This window comes from Suncus etruscus, chromosome 4 (genome assembly GCF_024139225.1).
Source record: "Suncus etruscus isolate mSunEtr1 chromosome 4, mSunEtr1.pri.cur, whole genome shotgun sequence".
Classification (NCBI taxonomy): Eukaryota; Metazoa; Chordata; class Mammalia; order Eulipotyphla; family Soricidae; genus Suncus; species Suncus etruscus.
Window position 1 is genome coordinate 159,690,671 of NC_064851.1, and position 17,558 is coordinate 159,708,228.

Genomic DNA, 17,558 nt, shown 5'->3' on the forward strand with positions numbered 1-17,558 from the left:
CCTTTTTCTTTTGTTCTCCTTCTTCTTCTTCTTCTTCTTCTTCTTACAGGCTCTTCTAGATCAGTTCCAGAATGCTGGGTGGAAGGAGCCTTGTGAAAAGTGTGTGAGAAGTAAGCATGGGAAAATCCCAGGAATGGAAGGAAGCCTTTGGGGCTGAGGACTGAGCTGGCCTCTCAAAGGTTCTCAATTCCCAGGTCTCCGCCAGGCCACCAAGTCAGGCCAAGCTGAACCAAAACAGCAGGAAGCAGGGCTGTACAGTGGGTTCCCCTCGAATCATGCTACTCAACAAAGGTGCCACGAGAAACAAGTCACTGTGCATTCTCAGTCCCAGTGGTGGACAAAGGAGCCCACTCAATCCTCCCTTTGGTATTAAATAACAGGTTTTTTGTTTTTGTTTTTGTTTTTTTAAAAAAAAGCTTTTTAGAAACAAAGCAAATACATGGTCACACTGGAAGTGTTCGCCATTCCAGGTTAGATGTTCACTGAAATAAGTCTCATCCCTAGTCATAAATAAATAATCTCTTTCCTGGTCTGACTTCCACCACGGGATCAATATCTTCTAACATCTTACTTATTTTATTACTGCTTTTGGTTTTCTGGGACTGATTGAGAGTTGCTCAGAGGAAATCTTTGGTTTTGCTTAAGTGTCCGTGACATTTAATCATGACTTTTCCTTGCAGTTTAATTCCAACCAGTCAATCCGTTAATCCACTTCGATTGATTCGGGGCTCTCGGTGATTGGCTTGCACTCATTGGGCATCCGCTGGTGTCGGCTCAGCTGGGTGGCCTGCGTGAAGCTGCGCTCACACCTCTCGCACCTGGTGGAGGCAAGAGAGAAAATTGAGACCAGGGAGCAGGGCGTGTCGGGGGGATGTGCTGCCTCTCATCCTGCCTAATCAGAACAGACACTCTAAAGTGGCTTCAGATTTGAGGAGCTCGAGAGGTGTAATTGGTGGCTCCTTCCAGGCTCAGAGGACAGCGCTGGAGCTGAGCCCCCATCTGGTGCCGAACAGAGGGATCTGTCAATAGGGAGGGGGAAGGTGATTTCTCCAGAGAGCCCTGTCCCGCTGTGGCTCTGATCACTGTCACTTCAAATAGATAAAGAACAAAAAAGAGACAGGGAGGAGTGAGCCATCAAAGCGGCGGCTTGTCTGCAGTTTTCTGCGCCCAAATCTCCAAAGAGAAATGGATGACAAATAGAATTTCTCCTGCTGCTCCTGTAAAATCAGGAATTCAACGCCTGGGAGTGGGCGCAGCAGTTAAGGAGAGATCTGGTCTCCCCATCAGGGGACTAGAGGAAGGATCCATCAGTTCTTTTTTTTGTTTGTTTGTTTGTTTTGTTTGTTTTGGGGCCACACCCGTTTGATGCTCAGGGGTTACTCCTGGCTAAGCACTCAGAAATTGCCCCTGGCTTGGGGAGACCATATGGGACTCAGGGGGATCGAACCACGGTCCTTCCTTGGCTAGCGCTTGCAAGGCAGACACCTTACCTCTAGCACCACCTCCCCGGCCCCTGAATCCATCTGTTCTTAAGGACCACAGTGCTGGGGGTGAATGATGACGACCTGGTGCAAAAACTGGGAATTCACAGACCAGCACACTGAGACTAAAACAGTAGGTGGGAACTCTAGGAACATCTGTGTTGTTAAAGAAATTCATCTCTCCAGAGAGGAGTAATGCAGTGATTGTCCACCGGGAAGGAATGGAGTACATGAGGTAGATCACATGGGAGGAATGGTTCGTCAGCCTCCTTCAGAAACGGACAGTGATGGAGAGTCTGGCTTAACTTATGGCCAGAAGCTGCTCAACACTTTAGTCTTCCAGAAGGTTACTACTCCGAGCTTGCTGAGTGTGGTTGTGGACACACGGTTGTAGATACACACAGTGCTGCTATTTCCCTGCTGGCATTAACTGCTCCTGGGTGGTTGTATACACTTGTACATACATTCACTCACACTCACACACACACACACACACATGCATACACGTATACAATTGTAATGGTGGCCTCTGGTTTCCCTGCTGGTGGTAAATGTTCCTGGGTAGTTGTGTCCTCACACATTCACACACAATTGTAATGGTAGCCTTTGGTTTTTCTCTGACAGACACTGTTTCTGGCTGGTTTGTACAGCTGCACATGCTCACATACACTCATGCACACATTCTCACAAATAATTGTACTGACTCGTGGTTTTATCTACACACACTCAAACAACGATAATGGTTGTATGTGGCGATACCTACCTATCCTCACACTGTAGCTACAAGCTGGACACACCAACTTCCCTGTCATGTCTTGTTAGATAGCATGGTGACTTCCTCAGTCTCTCCCTTCACATACTGTCTTCCACTCTCTGGAGACAAGAGTGTGCCTCTCTTGGCAACTGTCATTCTTTTCACTGAGGTCTCCTGAGGATCACTAAGGATGGTTAAACACTGTGGCTGTGACCAAGCCACCCTGAGAATGTGTCCCTGAGTTGCTTGCCCCAATAGCTCATGGGCATTTTCCACTTTCAGCTTTTAAGTCCTTCCACTAGAAAAACAACCTAGAAAGTGGAACACACAAGTCTGTGATAGGTTGTCATGCAGATTTCTGATTGTGGGGAGGTAGCAGCAGTGTGACTCTCACACTGAAGGTCCTGGAGCTCCAGTCTGCAGCCAGGGTGCGGAAGTTCTGTTGCTCAGATTGTCTTCCAAGGAATATTTTTAGCAGCCCATTCCACTGTTAAAAAACTGCACTGTGATCTTGACAAATGTAGAATGTCAGCTTTAATGTATCAGACCTATCAGCTCAATGAAAATAACTCAGAAGTATTGATCAGCTAATGATTTTTGGTGTATTCATTAACGTCTTGGGCAACTCATCCCCTTTCCTGAGTTCACCAAGTGCTGATGACATGTTAGTGAATTGCTGATTGTTTATTAGAAAACAGATTAGTTACTGGATTGGTGTGTCAAAATATACTACCTTTCAGTCTTTGACAAACTTTCAAATGATTATATTCCTTTTCAAAAAATAAAAAATCAAAATCTTGCAGCTCTAGAATCAATTTTCAAGAGAGCAGAATGGCTTGATTATGAGGAATGGCAATTTACCAGAGGTGCCTTTGCCTCTCTAATCTTGTGTTAAATGAAAATAATTCACCCTTGGGGAGTTTAGTGTTTCATGGAAGGCAAAAGTGTATGTCCACATATAATATGTAAATGCCCAGACAGGATGGAGCTATGAAGAAGAGAATCACATTTCTTTCTCAAAAGCCTGATTTTACATGCCTCACAGCTATTTGTGATGCTGTGAATGGAACAATTTGTTATAAGAATCGGAAATTTACTAAGTCTGCTATATAGGGCATCTGAGATCATCACTGGAAAATCATACCAGTCTATCTGCTCTCCCAAGTGTAAGTAAACACACACAGAGACAAACACACACATACACAAAACATTTCCATTCTCTAGGAATGTCTCCCCCCTGAGAAAATTGAGTTATTATATCTGAAATCTAAGTGGGCTAGGAATCTTAGAAATACAACTCGTATGAGTAAGGAAGTAAACAGAGCAATATATTCTCTATATATTTTATATTATATATAAAAGAAGAGCCTTCATTTAGCTTCAAAAAATCCCTTCCCAATTTACTTCCATAGCTTAATAAAATTAATCAGAAGACTCAATGCAAACACTAAGTGAGAGTCAGACTGATCATAATTTATCACCTCTGATGAATCAATGGAGGGAACAATCTTGTGTAAGCTAGAGTTTCATCTGCTCCAACAGGAGGAGGGAAGGCTAGGAATGAATCAGGGTGCAAAAACAGCCTACGCTCAGGAGTAGTTTCTAGTGCTAAAGTCATAACTGTAAAGACACTCAAGTGTCTAAACACTCAAGTGGAAAATTGTCCAGAGAGTCCAGCAAAGAAAAAGCTCCCAACTTTCTATAATATGGGTATTTTCATTAGACTTGATTTTCTTTTGGAATCATTGTTAAACATGACAGCTGACTGGACAACTGTCTCCTGATATTGACAGGAGGCTCAAAACACTGTCAAATTCTGTAGCACAAAAAACCCGCAAGGAAACTTTCATTCTGCGACTCTGTGGCCTATCACAAAATACTTCTTGAGTTGAAGCAAACTGCAGAAGAGTTGGTACATGGGATGCACTTATTACATATTAACTTTGTTTTCCTTTGGCTGGTACTGATTGCCTAGATGATCATCTTAGAATATAAGATGTTCTTTGGAATGTCCTTTGCTTTGGGAGGTTTGTTTTAAATTGGTGGGGTGGGGCAACACTTGTTACTCTCTAAGCAGTGCTGGTGATCAAATATGGTTCCAGCACATACAAGAATGTACCTTAACCCTCTGACTTTTTTTTTTGTTTGTTTTATTTTTGGGGCCACACCCAGCGGTGCTCAGGGGTTACTCCTGGCTGTCTGCTCAGAAATAGCTCCTGGCAGGCACGAGGAACCATATGGGACACCGGGATTCGAACCAACCACCTTTGGTCTTAGATAGGCTGCTTGCAAGGCAAACGCCGCTGTGCTATCTCTCCGGGCCCTCTGGCTTTTTTTCAATCTCTGATAAGCCATCTTCATGCAAAGCTACAGTGAAAAGTTGTTTTCCCTGCTTCTAACCAAGGAGGGAAAAAAAGAGCCTCTCTTCTGGAAACGTCTGGTCCTCCAAGCCTACCAAACCAGAACTCAAAGTAGCTCCCCCGGTTCCATCCTTTCAACAGGGCAGTATATCTAAAATCTTGTGAGACTGTGTTTAGCAAATGGGAGGAAGGTGTTCGCACTGTAAAGAGTAAATTTCATCTTACCAACTTCCTTTCATCCATCATTACTTCCTTCTTTACTTTCTTAGCAATTGCTCTTGAAAGAAATGATGTTCTGCTTTCTGCTCCCTGACCTCCATGACTTCTGGTCTTGGAGAAGAGTCAAAAGATAAGAACTTCCTGTGATCATTTTAGAGATATATTTTTCTGTGTGCTGCTGTCTTATTAAATATTTTTAGAGATATATTTTTCTGTGTGCTGCTGTCTTATTAAATATTTTCAAGTCCGCAGCCTAGGCAAGGTGCTGACAAGCACATGGATTTCTTGGAGTTAGGGCAGTAGGTTGTTCAGGAGCATCCCTGTCCAGTGAATTCTGAGGTTAAACCTGTCACATATTCTCCAGCCTACTCTAGTTGGCAATGACCTTGATCTGACTTTAAGACCCACTTTCCAACAAAGGGATCTGAGAAGCTACAAAGGGTTTTTCCCTGTCATGTCAGTATTTATCTCAGTTGACCCTGAGGAATCTGGAGAGCTGCCTAGGTCCTTGGGGGTGGGGTGGGAAAATTGGGAAGGGAGCCATTTGGGGCATCCACTTGGAAGCTTCCCATAATGCATTAGGATTGTGTATCATTCCAAGATTGTTTTCCTTCTTTGCAACACTGTGTAAGACAATACTCATTCATTGAATTAGTAAAATTAACTGTTGTGGAGAAGCCCGTTTTATTGAATTATCTGCAACAATTTTTTTAGTGTTTGTTTTATAAGCTGGTAAAAGGATATCGTCAAAATATTTACAAATTTCCTAGGACCACTAGCCATGAGCTAGTTTCCCTTGGGAAACTTCAATCCTACAAGATTTGGTTGTATATACTAAAGGATTTTAGCTTTCTATTTCTTAAATGTTTAAGTATTGCACTGTGAAAATAAGTGTGTTTAGTTGAGTGAAATCAGTCAGAAGGGGAGGAATGGTCTCAGAATGATCTCTCTAATTTATGGGGTATAAGAAAATCTTCGGGGCCGGCGAGGTGGTGCTAGAGGTAAGGTGTCTTGCTTTGCAAGTGCTAGCCAAGGAATGGACCACAGTTCGATCCCCCGGCGTCCCATATGGTCCCCCTAAGCCAGGGGCAATTTCTGAGCGCGTAGCCAGGAGTAAACCCTGAGCGTCAAATGGGTGTGGCCCGAAAAACCAAAAAAAAAAAAAATCTTCGAGAGGAATATCAAATGTCCAAGACAATAAAAACAAAGGACAAGAGAACTTATCTACATCAGGAAGCTTGCTACTGAGGCAGGATGGGGGTGAAGGGAACATTAGGAAAATGGGGAGGGCAAATGTGCATGCTATGAGGCACACTGGGGAGTAGAAGGGAAACTGGGAACATTGATAGAGGGTGGACACTAATGAAGGAATTTGTACTGGAACTGGTAGGCCTGACTCAATCACAAATATCTGTAACTGTGAAATATGTGGCAATTCAATAAAAAATAAAATTTTATAAAAGTTGAGTGTACACTAAGTTCTTCCTGGAGAATATTACATTTGCTAAGTTCATTAAAAGGAAAAACAACAGGCTATTTTTATAAGAAGAAACAGAAGGACCTCAACACAAACTGACTCTAACCTACCCAATTCTGTTTCCATAGCTTTTCTTTTTTAATTTCAGGCCACACCCAGTGATGCTCAGGGGTTACTCCTGGCTATGTGCTCAGAAATGCTCCTGGCTTGGGGAACCACATGGGACACCAGGGAATCAAACCACAGTCTGTCCTGGGTTAGCTGCATGCAAGGCAAATGCCCAACCGCTGCACCATTGCTCTGGCCCCAGCTTTTTTTCTTTTCTTTTTTACAGATTTAATTAGGTAATGGTCACGGTCACCCAAAATACTTTTTAGAAAAGAAAATGAAACCACTGCCAAAGTCTTTCAATTATAAATTGGATGCATTAAAATTAAGTTAACATGGCAATTCTATTGGAAACATGACAAAAACAGGATGTTAAAGAAAAAAAATTGACTAGTCAACGAGGTTACACATAAGTAACACCTTAACATTAATAGAAATCTATTTCCCATTTTGACCCTGAAACCTCTTCAATTAATTACTAAAATCTATTTACACAGCAACAAGATAAAAATCAATTGGATCCTGGGCACCCAGCAGTCTGCAGTCCTCTCTAACACAGGAACAGTGGGTCCTCAGTTCAGTTCTGCCTCTGTGAAGCTCTTCTCTCAGACCCAGCGAACACTTTTCTCAACTTCTGCTTTCAGGACCTCACAGTCTGTGATCCCTGTGGGGCAGGCCTGAGGCCAATGGCCAAGGCCTCTACATAGGGCACTGACCCCTGGGAGAGTTGCTCCTAGATTTGTGATGCTTGGAATGACTTATAAATAAGTGGCCTCTTGAAGACACAGAGGGCCCAAGGTAGTTGGACCTTAAATTCTATCCTGTCCCCTTGGCCAACTTGAGTTACGCAACATGGAAGATGCCCACATATATAAAGCTATTTGGAACAATTTATTTGAACCACAAAAGAAAATACCAAAGGAAGACAGCTAATCTGAAAGTAGGTAAGTGAAGACGATAGCCTTTTATATTTTCCTTTCCTCTGTGGAAGAACCTGAGAAGGACACAACATGATCTAGAGCCACTTCCACACTGCTGGACACTCATACAGAAAGAAGGTTTCTCTATGCCTCTTTCACTCTACTTCTTTTGGGAAAATCAGTATGACAAATGAGTCAAAGGATGTGAGAGTGTAGAACAAAATCAAGACAAATACAAAGGATTTCTTTTAGATGATCAAAAGGAGTTTCATGTTGGCATGCACACCCCAACTCTTTCCATGGGCTGTCAATATGAACTAATGCTACTTCTACATTTCGAGATAATGGGGAATGAGGCCCTAGGAAGACCATTTGGCTGAAACTAGCAATGCTGTGGGTCTCAGTCTATGCCTATCACTGGAACTTGGATAGCCTGGCTGCAGACCTGCCCACAGCCTTCCCTCCCAGGTGCTTGTGCCAGGGGCCCACCACACCACCCACCCCTTAGTTCACAGGAACAGCTAGGAGAAAGGGAGCTGCCAGGGCTGCCCCGACTTACTTGAAGGGCTTTTCTCCAGTGTGGGTTCGGATGTGATTGTTGAGTGTGGTGGCCCCGGCAAAGGCACGGCCGCAGTAGCCGCACTTGAATGGTCGGTCACTGGAGTGAGTGACCACGTGGTTCCTCAGCTCTGAAGGTTGGGAAAAGGACTGGGAGCAATGGCCGCACTGGTAAGGTCTGAAATAGATAGAGAGACTGCCTGGTCAGCACGGGGTCATGCTCATTGGCAGGGGTGGGGGGCAGTAGTGCGGGGCAAAAGCCAAAGCTCAGGGGTACCATGTGCACAGAGGTTGGAGTGCAAGTAAGGAGAACAAGAGCACTCTGGGTGCTAGCTTCACATGACTGGCCTTGTTGTCGTGGAATGGGCCTCATAGACTGCTTAGAAACGTTCATTCCAGAACAATGATGCTTCTGGGGATGAATTCCTCTACTTCCTGCATCCCCACTTTTTTGTTTGTAGTCCCACCACCAGACAAATGGGAGTGCAGCTTGAGCGAGCACATGGCATGAGAAGACACAGCTATGGTGCCAGTCAAAGGGAAACATGCAATGGTCTCTCTGAAATCCATGGTACTCTCTGATTTGCAATGGGCTGGACACTTGATTTTTTTTTTTTAATCTCAATACCATAGAAAATGGAGGATCTACTGTGCTCCTGTGAAATCAGCTTCTGGCGCCAATCAAAGTTTGACCATGGGTCTACATTTCAGGAGAGCATGCATACAGGACAGCAGGTTGTGACTATTAACAAATACTCCATGATTGGAGTGTGAGGGTAGAGGGGGGAACCTATTCACTGCACAGCTACTGACACTGCTCAGCAATGATCTACATGCCCCCAGATATGTTTCTTCATAAAAGAGGCCCTGACTTCTACTTACTTTCCAATCCCTGCAAATATTTATATGTCACTCACTCTTTAAAAACAAACACACACACACACATAAAAAAAAAAAGCCTTCCATTCTCCAGTTTAACCTGGTAGCAAGCAAGCAATGATTTATCACAGCCCAGAAATCATAGGCTGTCACTATGCTCACAGAAGGATGATGAGGATGCAGAAGCAAAAGGGAGGAAGTTTGAGACAAATACTGGATAATTAGCAAGATTACCAGAGCGCATTCACTCCAGCTCATGGGTGAGAAATCAATTTTTGGTTTTCATGCAATAGATTAAAATTCTGTCTCTTCACACAAGTTCTTCTGCTTGCTTAAGCAGAATCTAGTGAGTAATGTAAAACCAGGGAGAGTTTTCCCCCTTTGAAGCTATTTCATTTCCTTCCCTAATAATTAGGGCTCTACATTTTTTAATCAAATTATTATAATCAAATTCATAATCCATCATGAGGTATTTTAACCAACCTTGTTTGTGGCCCAGATATTGCTAGGATCAAGAAAGTCAATAAAGGCAGACTTCATTGCTCCACCTCTAACAAATGCATAAGCTCCATTGATGAGAAACTCAAATGAAGGGCCCTGAGACAATGGCGACTGTGTGTGCACAACAATTCAATTAAGTACAAAATAAAGTGTACCCTCTCATTTGTCAAGTAAAGTGCCTAATTGTGGCTACTTGCCTCACTGAACACAAATACTATTATTTACCAGGCTTCAGCATGCTGAACACTGATTGTAGAATTTTTTAGCTTGATTAATAGTCCAGGATTGGTCAATAACTCAATACTATACAATTTTAATTACTTACATTTAGAAATCTATCTAACTGCTCTCCAACAAGTTTCAAAGAAATATATAAGAGTCCTTGGTAAGGAGTTTATCAATCCTGACAAATTACACATGCATTTTATTGCAATTATAAAATAATGCTTTCTAAGCCATTAAAATTATATGTAGATGAAACCATTCTCTAGCTGAGTCTGTTCTTGCAGTAACCATTTACTTTAAATTGTTCCTCAAGAAATAATTCTTTCAGGAGTGAAGTATTTTTAAAATGTTATTGAAGATTATAAACAAAATAATAAATTAATATATGCCCTATCTCCAGACAATTGATTTTTCTAATAGTGAAGGGGCCATTAACATTTATTAGCCTCTGGTTATCTATTTTAAATAGCTATCACAATAAACAATAAGCCACTAAATAAAACCAATTAATCTTTTCTTTTTTTTCTAACTCTGCTGTCAAAAGTAGGTATGATTTATTTCTTATCATGAGAAGTCAATCCTTTGTTTTAATGTTAATGGTCATGGCAGCAACGGTTTACACAGAGGAGAGCAGACATGGTCACAGAGAAGCTTTTATGGTATTCTTGTATCAAGGGAGCACTGATCAAAGGCAAAGAGGTCCTACTACATCACCTTTGTCCTGCATTGGCCTGGGAGGCATCAAGGCACTTGCAGTTTTTGAGGCAGTTATTAACCCATGGCATCATTTTTAAAACTGCAGGACTTAGCTTGTCTGAATGGAAGGTCTAGGGTCAGAGAGACTAAGTCCTGCCTCAGTCTGACCCCATCAACTGCATGACTTGGACCAATTTCTCAATATCCTCAACTCTATTTTTCAGGAATAGAGAAAGTTGAATCGGGTCACTTTGTATCCTGTTGAGTTCCTCCTGAAACAACCCCAACGACAGTGTGTGCCATGAAAGTTTATCTCCCACAATGCCTTGCAAGCTAACTGACTTGGTTTTGAGTGTGTCCATTCATTAGTTAAAACAGGGATCCACTTAAACTATTTTGATAAACAGTTGAAGATTCAGAGCAAGAAGAAAACTCAATACCAAAGCAGGAGATCCAGCCCTATCTTAATGGCTCTCTAGAAATGAAGTCAAAAGGTCCTTCATTCTTAGGTGCCCCAAAAACTAAGATTTTAGATCTGTTGTATCCATTTTTTTTTTTTTTTTTTGCAGAAGCTGATTTCATGAAGAATTCAGTGTACTCTGTCTCTCTTGGTTTACAAAAATACAGAGGGAGTTCTCAGAGTGCTCTAACAAGTGATCTAGCAAGGAGACAGATTCCTTTTTTAGAATGTCCAATATTTGCTTTATAAAATGATTGAAAATTAATTTCAACAGCAACTTGGTCCTAGGATTTCATTTAAAGACACATGAATCCATTCAAGACGGAATGATACCTTTATGCCCAAGAGTCAGGTCTAAAAATTATTGCCACACTGTAGAACCACAGACCTTGCAATTTCCTTGGGGACTGAGCTGTCCCAGGAGGGAGACTATGCCCTGCCCATTTCCATTAGCACACTGTAATTTCGCACCTCTCAAAGGGCCTTTTCGGGCCAGAATCAGTTACTACTCAGCTCTTAACTCTGGTGATTAATAATATGCCCATGAACTAGCCAAGGTTTGGCTGGTCCAAAGACCTACTTAATTTCAACTCCAAAATTCTGTCTCCTTTGCTGTGCTGAGAGGCTGACATGGTTGGTATCATGCTTCTCAATCTCCAAGGTCTTGTAATTGTGCCCTACAAGGGCATGTCTAGTCTAATACTCTTGGGTGCTCCTTAGGTTGTCACTTGTGCTGTATGCCTAGAGATAATTAGCATTTCTGGCATAAAAGCAACAGCTTTATTTTGCCCCTTCAGTTTTTTTTTTGTTTGTTTGTTTTTTTGTTTTTTTTTTGCCCCTTCAGTTTTACATCTTAAAATAGAAATTCTTTTGAGACATTCCTGGAGAAAGTTCTTCAGCTACACTTTCTACTGTGGGTAACTGAAACAAACCTGAGAAATCAAAGCAGAACTTGATTTTCACTCATTTAATTGTAAATGACCTTGCATGTTCGTTTCAACACAGACATCAATATTCATGAAAAAACTAGATGTTCCCTGCACTCAATAATGACATAACTAATAAAAGACCCAATTCTGGGGTCAGAGTCACAGTATACAATGAGTGAGTGTTTACCTTGCATGTGGCCAACCTTAGGTTCAATTCCCTCTATCCTATATGGTCCCCTGAACCTTCCAGGAGTAATTTCTGAGTGCAGAGACAGGAGTAACCCCTGAGCATCATTGGATGTGGTCCCAAAACAACAACAAAAAATTATAAGTAAAAGACCCAATCAAACAAACCCGGGGTCCTTGGACTGTGTGCAGATTCATGTTGGTCACTCAGCAGAAGGAGGGCAGTGAAACCATCCTGTTTACCTGCTGGCCTCTGGAACTGGCAGTTTCCCTGCCTGAAATGATTCCAGGAAAAAAAAGCAACTCATTTACCTGAGAAAGTGGGGTCTATAATGATTTTTGCGTATATATAGTAAAAGGATGAATCATTTAATAAGATTAAGTATGAGTTGTTTAAATGACCAAAGTCATTTCACTAGGGCTACATTTTCTTTCTGCTTCCCATATGTCATGTGCAAAACTTTTAATATGTCAAAGGCCACGGATGGCAGGGAAAAGGGAGAAATGAAGTCTGCTTTATGAAAGGGCTTGGAGATTTCAGGAAAAGCAACAGAAGTTGTAGATCCAACACACCTAGAAAAAAATGGGAGCTAGAAAGAAGACTGCCTTCAGTTGGGGAGGGTGGAATTACAAAGATACCAATATGTTCCAAGGAACTTGTCAGGGTAAAAGAGTCCCCCATACTGGTTCTTCCCAGCAAACCCTTTAGATTCTCCTTGACTTGGGTACCATCACATCCGATCACCCATAGTGAAAGAGCAAGACACAAATATGATCAGCTGATGGTGCATTCTGAAGCAAAAGGCAAACTTCTTCCCATAATAAACACTCAAAAAGGAAAAAAGAAAAAGAATAAAAAAATTAGTTTTAGGTAGATACTTTCTGCAGAAGAAGAAGAAAGAGAAAGGGTACACCAGGAAATAGCCCACTGTAATAAAAGGCTCGGCTTACTCCTTTCTGGGTCAGCCCTAATGGGGTTGACTGATAGAGGGATGGAGGATGAGGCCTTTCTCCTCCAGCTGGGACCATGCGCCTGTTACCCTGTTCAGCCGGCGGTTCTGAGGTGAATGCGGCGGGAAGAAAGCCAACAGGCAGTCAGGCTTCCGAAGAAAACAGCTCTTTATTCCATGAAGAGGCCGAAGCCAAAAGACCTAAGAATAGGCCCCAGGAAAAAAGCCCCTCACCTTCCACAGACCCTTGCTTTTATGCCCCAGAATCAGGTACCACCCAATGGTGGGATCAGATACCACCCAAAGGTGGGAGCAGAATCAGGTACCACCCTAGGATGGGAGCAGAATGCCAGGTCACACCCTAGGGTAGGGCACAATCACGATCAGGGTAGGGTCAATTACATAATAATCCAATAAAAATGTTTACATATACAACACTCCCCAACCCTACCTCTACTCTATTACTCTTAGTGGGAATATTGAGAATTTCCCTAGCAGAAAAGAGCAAAGGAATTTCGCAAGCAAAAGTAAGTTTCTCTGATTGGGGGTGGGAATGAGCTCAAAATCAAAGCCTCAAATATTTATGAAGACCCACATATCTTGTTGATAATTGATTCTACTAATTAATCTTCCCTATGGATTTGCTCAGGAAAAGAAATGTTCACTTAATCTGGCAAAAGGAATGAAGAGATTTCTGGTATAGTTTGTTGGCTATGAAGAGAAAGAAATCAACATCTAGGGACCAGAGTGGTAGGACAGCGGTAGGGCATTTGCCTTGCATGTGGCTAACCCAGGACAGATGCAGGTTCAATCCCCAGCATCCCATATGGTCCCCTGAGCCTAGGGCTATTTCTGTTCGCAGAGCCAGAAGTAATCCCTGAGTGCCGCCGGGTATGGCCCCCAAACAAACAAATAAACAAACAAATCAACATCTAATTCTTTTGTATCTTCTGGATCTACTCTGGGCTCTTTCTACCTGTACTGCTAATTCTTACCTTCTTGGGTAAAATAGAGTTTCTTTTCTTCATTTAATGTAAAGAGTTCATAAACAGAAAATGGGGAAGCTGGTCCCATGGGTATATTTCTTGGGATCTTTCTTTTATAGTAAGGTGTGTAGGCTTTTTGAAAGGCACTTGCATGAAAAAACTCACCAGTATAGACACAGACACAGTCTCTTTGAGGAAGGCTCAGATGTCTTGGGTTTCATGGCCAAACATACAGACTGTTGAGTGAAAGACCTTTTGGACCTCAGTGCAGAGGCAGTTTCAAATTTTGGGCCTGTTTGAAACTCTAAGCTGTTTAACTTGTGACTTTGTCTTCTGCATCTCCCTTTCTTGCCTCTGGTTCTAGCCTGACCGATCGAGTGAAATCAAAGCATACCACTTTTTCAATGGAAGGAAGATGGTTTCTGACCATCTGCTAGATTTTTCACTGTCTATGAATGGATGGACACAAAGTGCCAGAGAATAACAGCCAACAGATACACAGAACCCAAACATAAAGTTATTCCTGTATTCTGCAGATGTTAAGTCTCAGCACCATTATTCTTAACTTTAACTGGTTCACAGTTGATGAAAAATACCTCTTTAATCTTCCCAAGCCAATCACATGTTTGGGAAAAATAGGCACACACAATTTAAGTAATTGGATCTCAAACTGATTTTCTCCCTGGATATCAACACCTTCTTTCCTTCTGTACCTTAGCATCCAAGTCAAATTAGCTGTTGGGGGTCTCACCTGGAACAGGTAAATTATGGCTCCTGGATTTTGTTAACCAATTGAAAACAGCTTGGAATTACCACTGACCTAACAGTTTCTCATGAAAGTGTATTTGATACATGTATGTTTTAATGCATTGGTTATTTTTCTGATGATTTATGTGTAAATCACATAAATTTTCACAAGAAAATTGCTACCACATAATCATGGCATTCAATTTTAAAGTAGTATTAGCAGAATTTTGTTTTTAAACATCTTGATGTAGGGGCCAGAGCTATATAGTACAGTGGGTAGGGTGTTGCCTTACATATGGCCCTACCTGGTTTCAATTCCTGACATCCTACATGGTCTCCTAAGGTATATTAGAAATTTTCCTGAGAATTTCTGGGTGTGCCCCCCAAACAAACAACAGCACAAAAGCTTTACGTTATAGTCATCCTTCTTCCTTCCTTTCCTAAAGAGTGGCATAAAATCTGCCATGATTATGAAGGGGAATGTGGTATACCTTATAAACTATTATACTTGTGGCTTTACAGGAAAGATTTTGCACTCTCAAACTATATTGCACAATAATTCTCTTATTGTAACAGACAAGTGGTGTTCAGGGATTACTCTGGTTCTAAACTCAAAGACTATTCCTTATGACGCTAAGGGAAGCATAGGATGCTGGGGATTGAACCCAGGTCAATGCTATGCAAAGAAAATACCCTACAGGCCATCCTGTGCCCCTAAACAAGCAAGTTTAAAATAACAATACTTATTTTAAATAGCACATTTTTATACTAAAATATTAGAATGCTTGGTGAACTGAAAATAAGTACACATACATATGTGTGTATGTATGGACATATGCAAAAGCATTGTTAGTGTAGATCTACATGTGTGTATATATATGTCAATATGGATGTGTTTAAACATTTATGCATGTATGAATATATATTAAAACTCTATATCTACTCGCAAGAAAGGTGAATTCCTACCCCCTACATTCTTTCTGAGTAAAGAGTCACCTTCAAAGTCAATAGGAGTTATATGGGCAAAAGTCTATACTGGGACCAAAGAAATAGCACAGAAGTTAGGGTATTTCCTTACACACACCTTACACACCTGGATTTGGTCCAAGGTTCCCCTATGGTTCCTTGAGAATCACCAGGAATAATTTCTGAGCACAGAGCTAGAAGCAACCCCTGAGTGCCAGTGGGTGTGAGCCCAAAACAACAATGGAAGTCTCTCTGCCTGGGTGTTTATGAAAGTGAAAAAGAGGAAGGACACAGCTGCCTTAATAAGCTTACTGCAAATAAAAAAAAATAAGAATTAACTAAATCATTCACTTGCAAAGCAAGTGGTTTCCAGAGTAACACAAATTAAAAAATATATTCAGAGGTCAATGTGCATCTATACCCTAAAATGGATAATTGTTGCTATTTAGGAAAGCTTGTTCTCATCTCTTCACCATTCTTGCATTCTCCCTGTCTGCTTGGGTCTTTGACAGTGGCACTAGGGAGAGGGCAGAGAGACAAGGGGTAGGGGTAGAAATTATTATCTAGGAGAGTCGAGAAGTTTAAGATTAATAAGAGGTCAAATTAAAAAAAATAAGTCAAGAGTCTTGCTTCACAATCTCCATTCTCTCCTAAGACTTTCTTCTGCTTTGATAGCCAAATGCAATCCTTAGACATTTGGGGTTAAATCCGGTTTTCATACGATTTGAAGGAGAGATAAAACACAAGCCTTTCTTATTGAATTAATTTGAATTTTGTCTTATATAGGCCCAGCTCTCAAGACTGTCGAATGAACCAGTTTTGATTCATAAATAATAGTTCCATTCTATCTCCTATGCCACTCGTCAGAGTACCTGAAATTTTAATTCACTTGTTCAGCTAAATTTCATCCTCTCAGTTCATGGCCATAAAATTCTTTATTGACAAACTTTCAAACCAACTTTGACTCCAAGGTATCTAGTCAACATTTTTCTTCTGTGAGGATATTAGTTTATTGAATAAGCGGCATCTGTTTTCCTCCACATCACTAGCAGGCTAGGTATTTCCTTTTGACAGCTCCTCAGGATTTATGGGCTTGCATGCTCTGAAGAAAAATAGTACTAAGCAAAAAATTCCAATTCATTACCTCTGAGGATTTAATGAAGTTCCTACTCACGGCACACTGGAGGTGAACCCTGAGACGGTGGCGGCAGTAGCAGTGCGCCGGCTCGATTATCTTTGGAAGACAGAGCGGATTCTAATGATGCCAACCTCATTTACCCATTGAGGAGATTCAGAAAGGCCCTGTCCTCAGTGTCGGCCCCCGTTTTGGACCTGGGCAGAGCTTAAGCCTCTTAGATCTCCTGGACAGAGCTCCAGGGAAGCAACAGTGTCCTCTTTGCAGCAATGGCTGATGCAACCCCACCAAAGCCCCCAAGCCCAAGTTGCCCTCAAACCCTCCATAACACCGGGCTTTCCTCAGGCATGGCTGGGGCCTGGCTGGGTGGACGTGAGGTCCCTCTAGACAGCAATGGGGGTAGAGTTGGAGATGTTGGGGTTACCTGTCAGGGTTCTGTGTACACACGTGCATCTGGAGGAGAATCCGCTGTGTGAAAGTCTTAAAGCACTGCCCGCATTTCCAGAGGTGCCAGTCACTAAACTCAGAGTGCAGCTGGCTGGTGGAAGTGGGACTTGCCAGGACACGCTGGTTCTTGACGCTGATTTGGCTGAAGCCTGGCTCAAGGGGTCCGGACTTGTCCAGAAGCGAGAAATTTCGACTGCAGGGTGTCTGTGGAAACACCACAGAGCGCTGCTGGGGCGCCGGGGAGAGCTTGCTGCTTTTGGCAAAAGGCTGCAGGGTGTCTTGTCTGCACATGGCTTCCATCACCGTGGAAGGGACGTTTACTGGGAAAAAACAAGGTGGGAGGAAATCAGTTTGCTTAGCCCTTGCAAGCAAGTACAACAATAAACACTTCTAAAAGTCCCATCTCCACGGCATCATGTTCATATTTTGTTTCTCTGGTTCTAAGTGAGTGACACAGCCAATGGGCAGAGCAAAGGAGGAAGGCCCTCTTGTCACAAATTATTAACTTGGTCTATGCTTATTTCCATGCAACTGCTGCATGTTTCAGACTGTCCACTCATGGTCTTCGCCCTTG

At 42.1% G+C, this 17,558-nt stretch overlaps 1 protein-coding gene across 1 annotated transcript in view; it reads right to left on the reverse strand.

Annotated features, from left to right (window-relative positions):
- Window positions 1–403: 403 nt before the first annotated feature.
- PRDM6 (PR/SET domain 6) overlaps window positions 404–17,558 on the reverse strand; it is a 125,373-nt gene continuing 108,218 nt past the window's right edge. The window contains exons 5-7 of the mRNA XM_049771391.1: window positions 16,962–17,304; window positions 7,879–8,055; window positions 404–818 (exon numbers count right to left, since the gene is read on the reverse strand). Of these exons, the coding sequence (XP_049627348.1) occupies window positions 704–818; window positions 7,879–8,055; window positions 16,962–17,304 (635 nt within the window). The 3' untranslated portion in view covers window positions 404–703. The remainder of the gene's footprint in view (window positions 819–7,878; window positions 8,056–16,961; window positions 17,305–17,558) is intronic.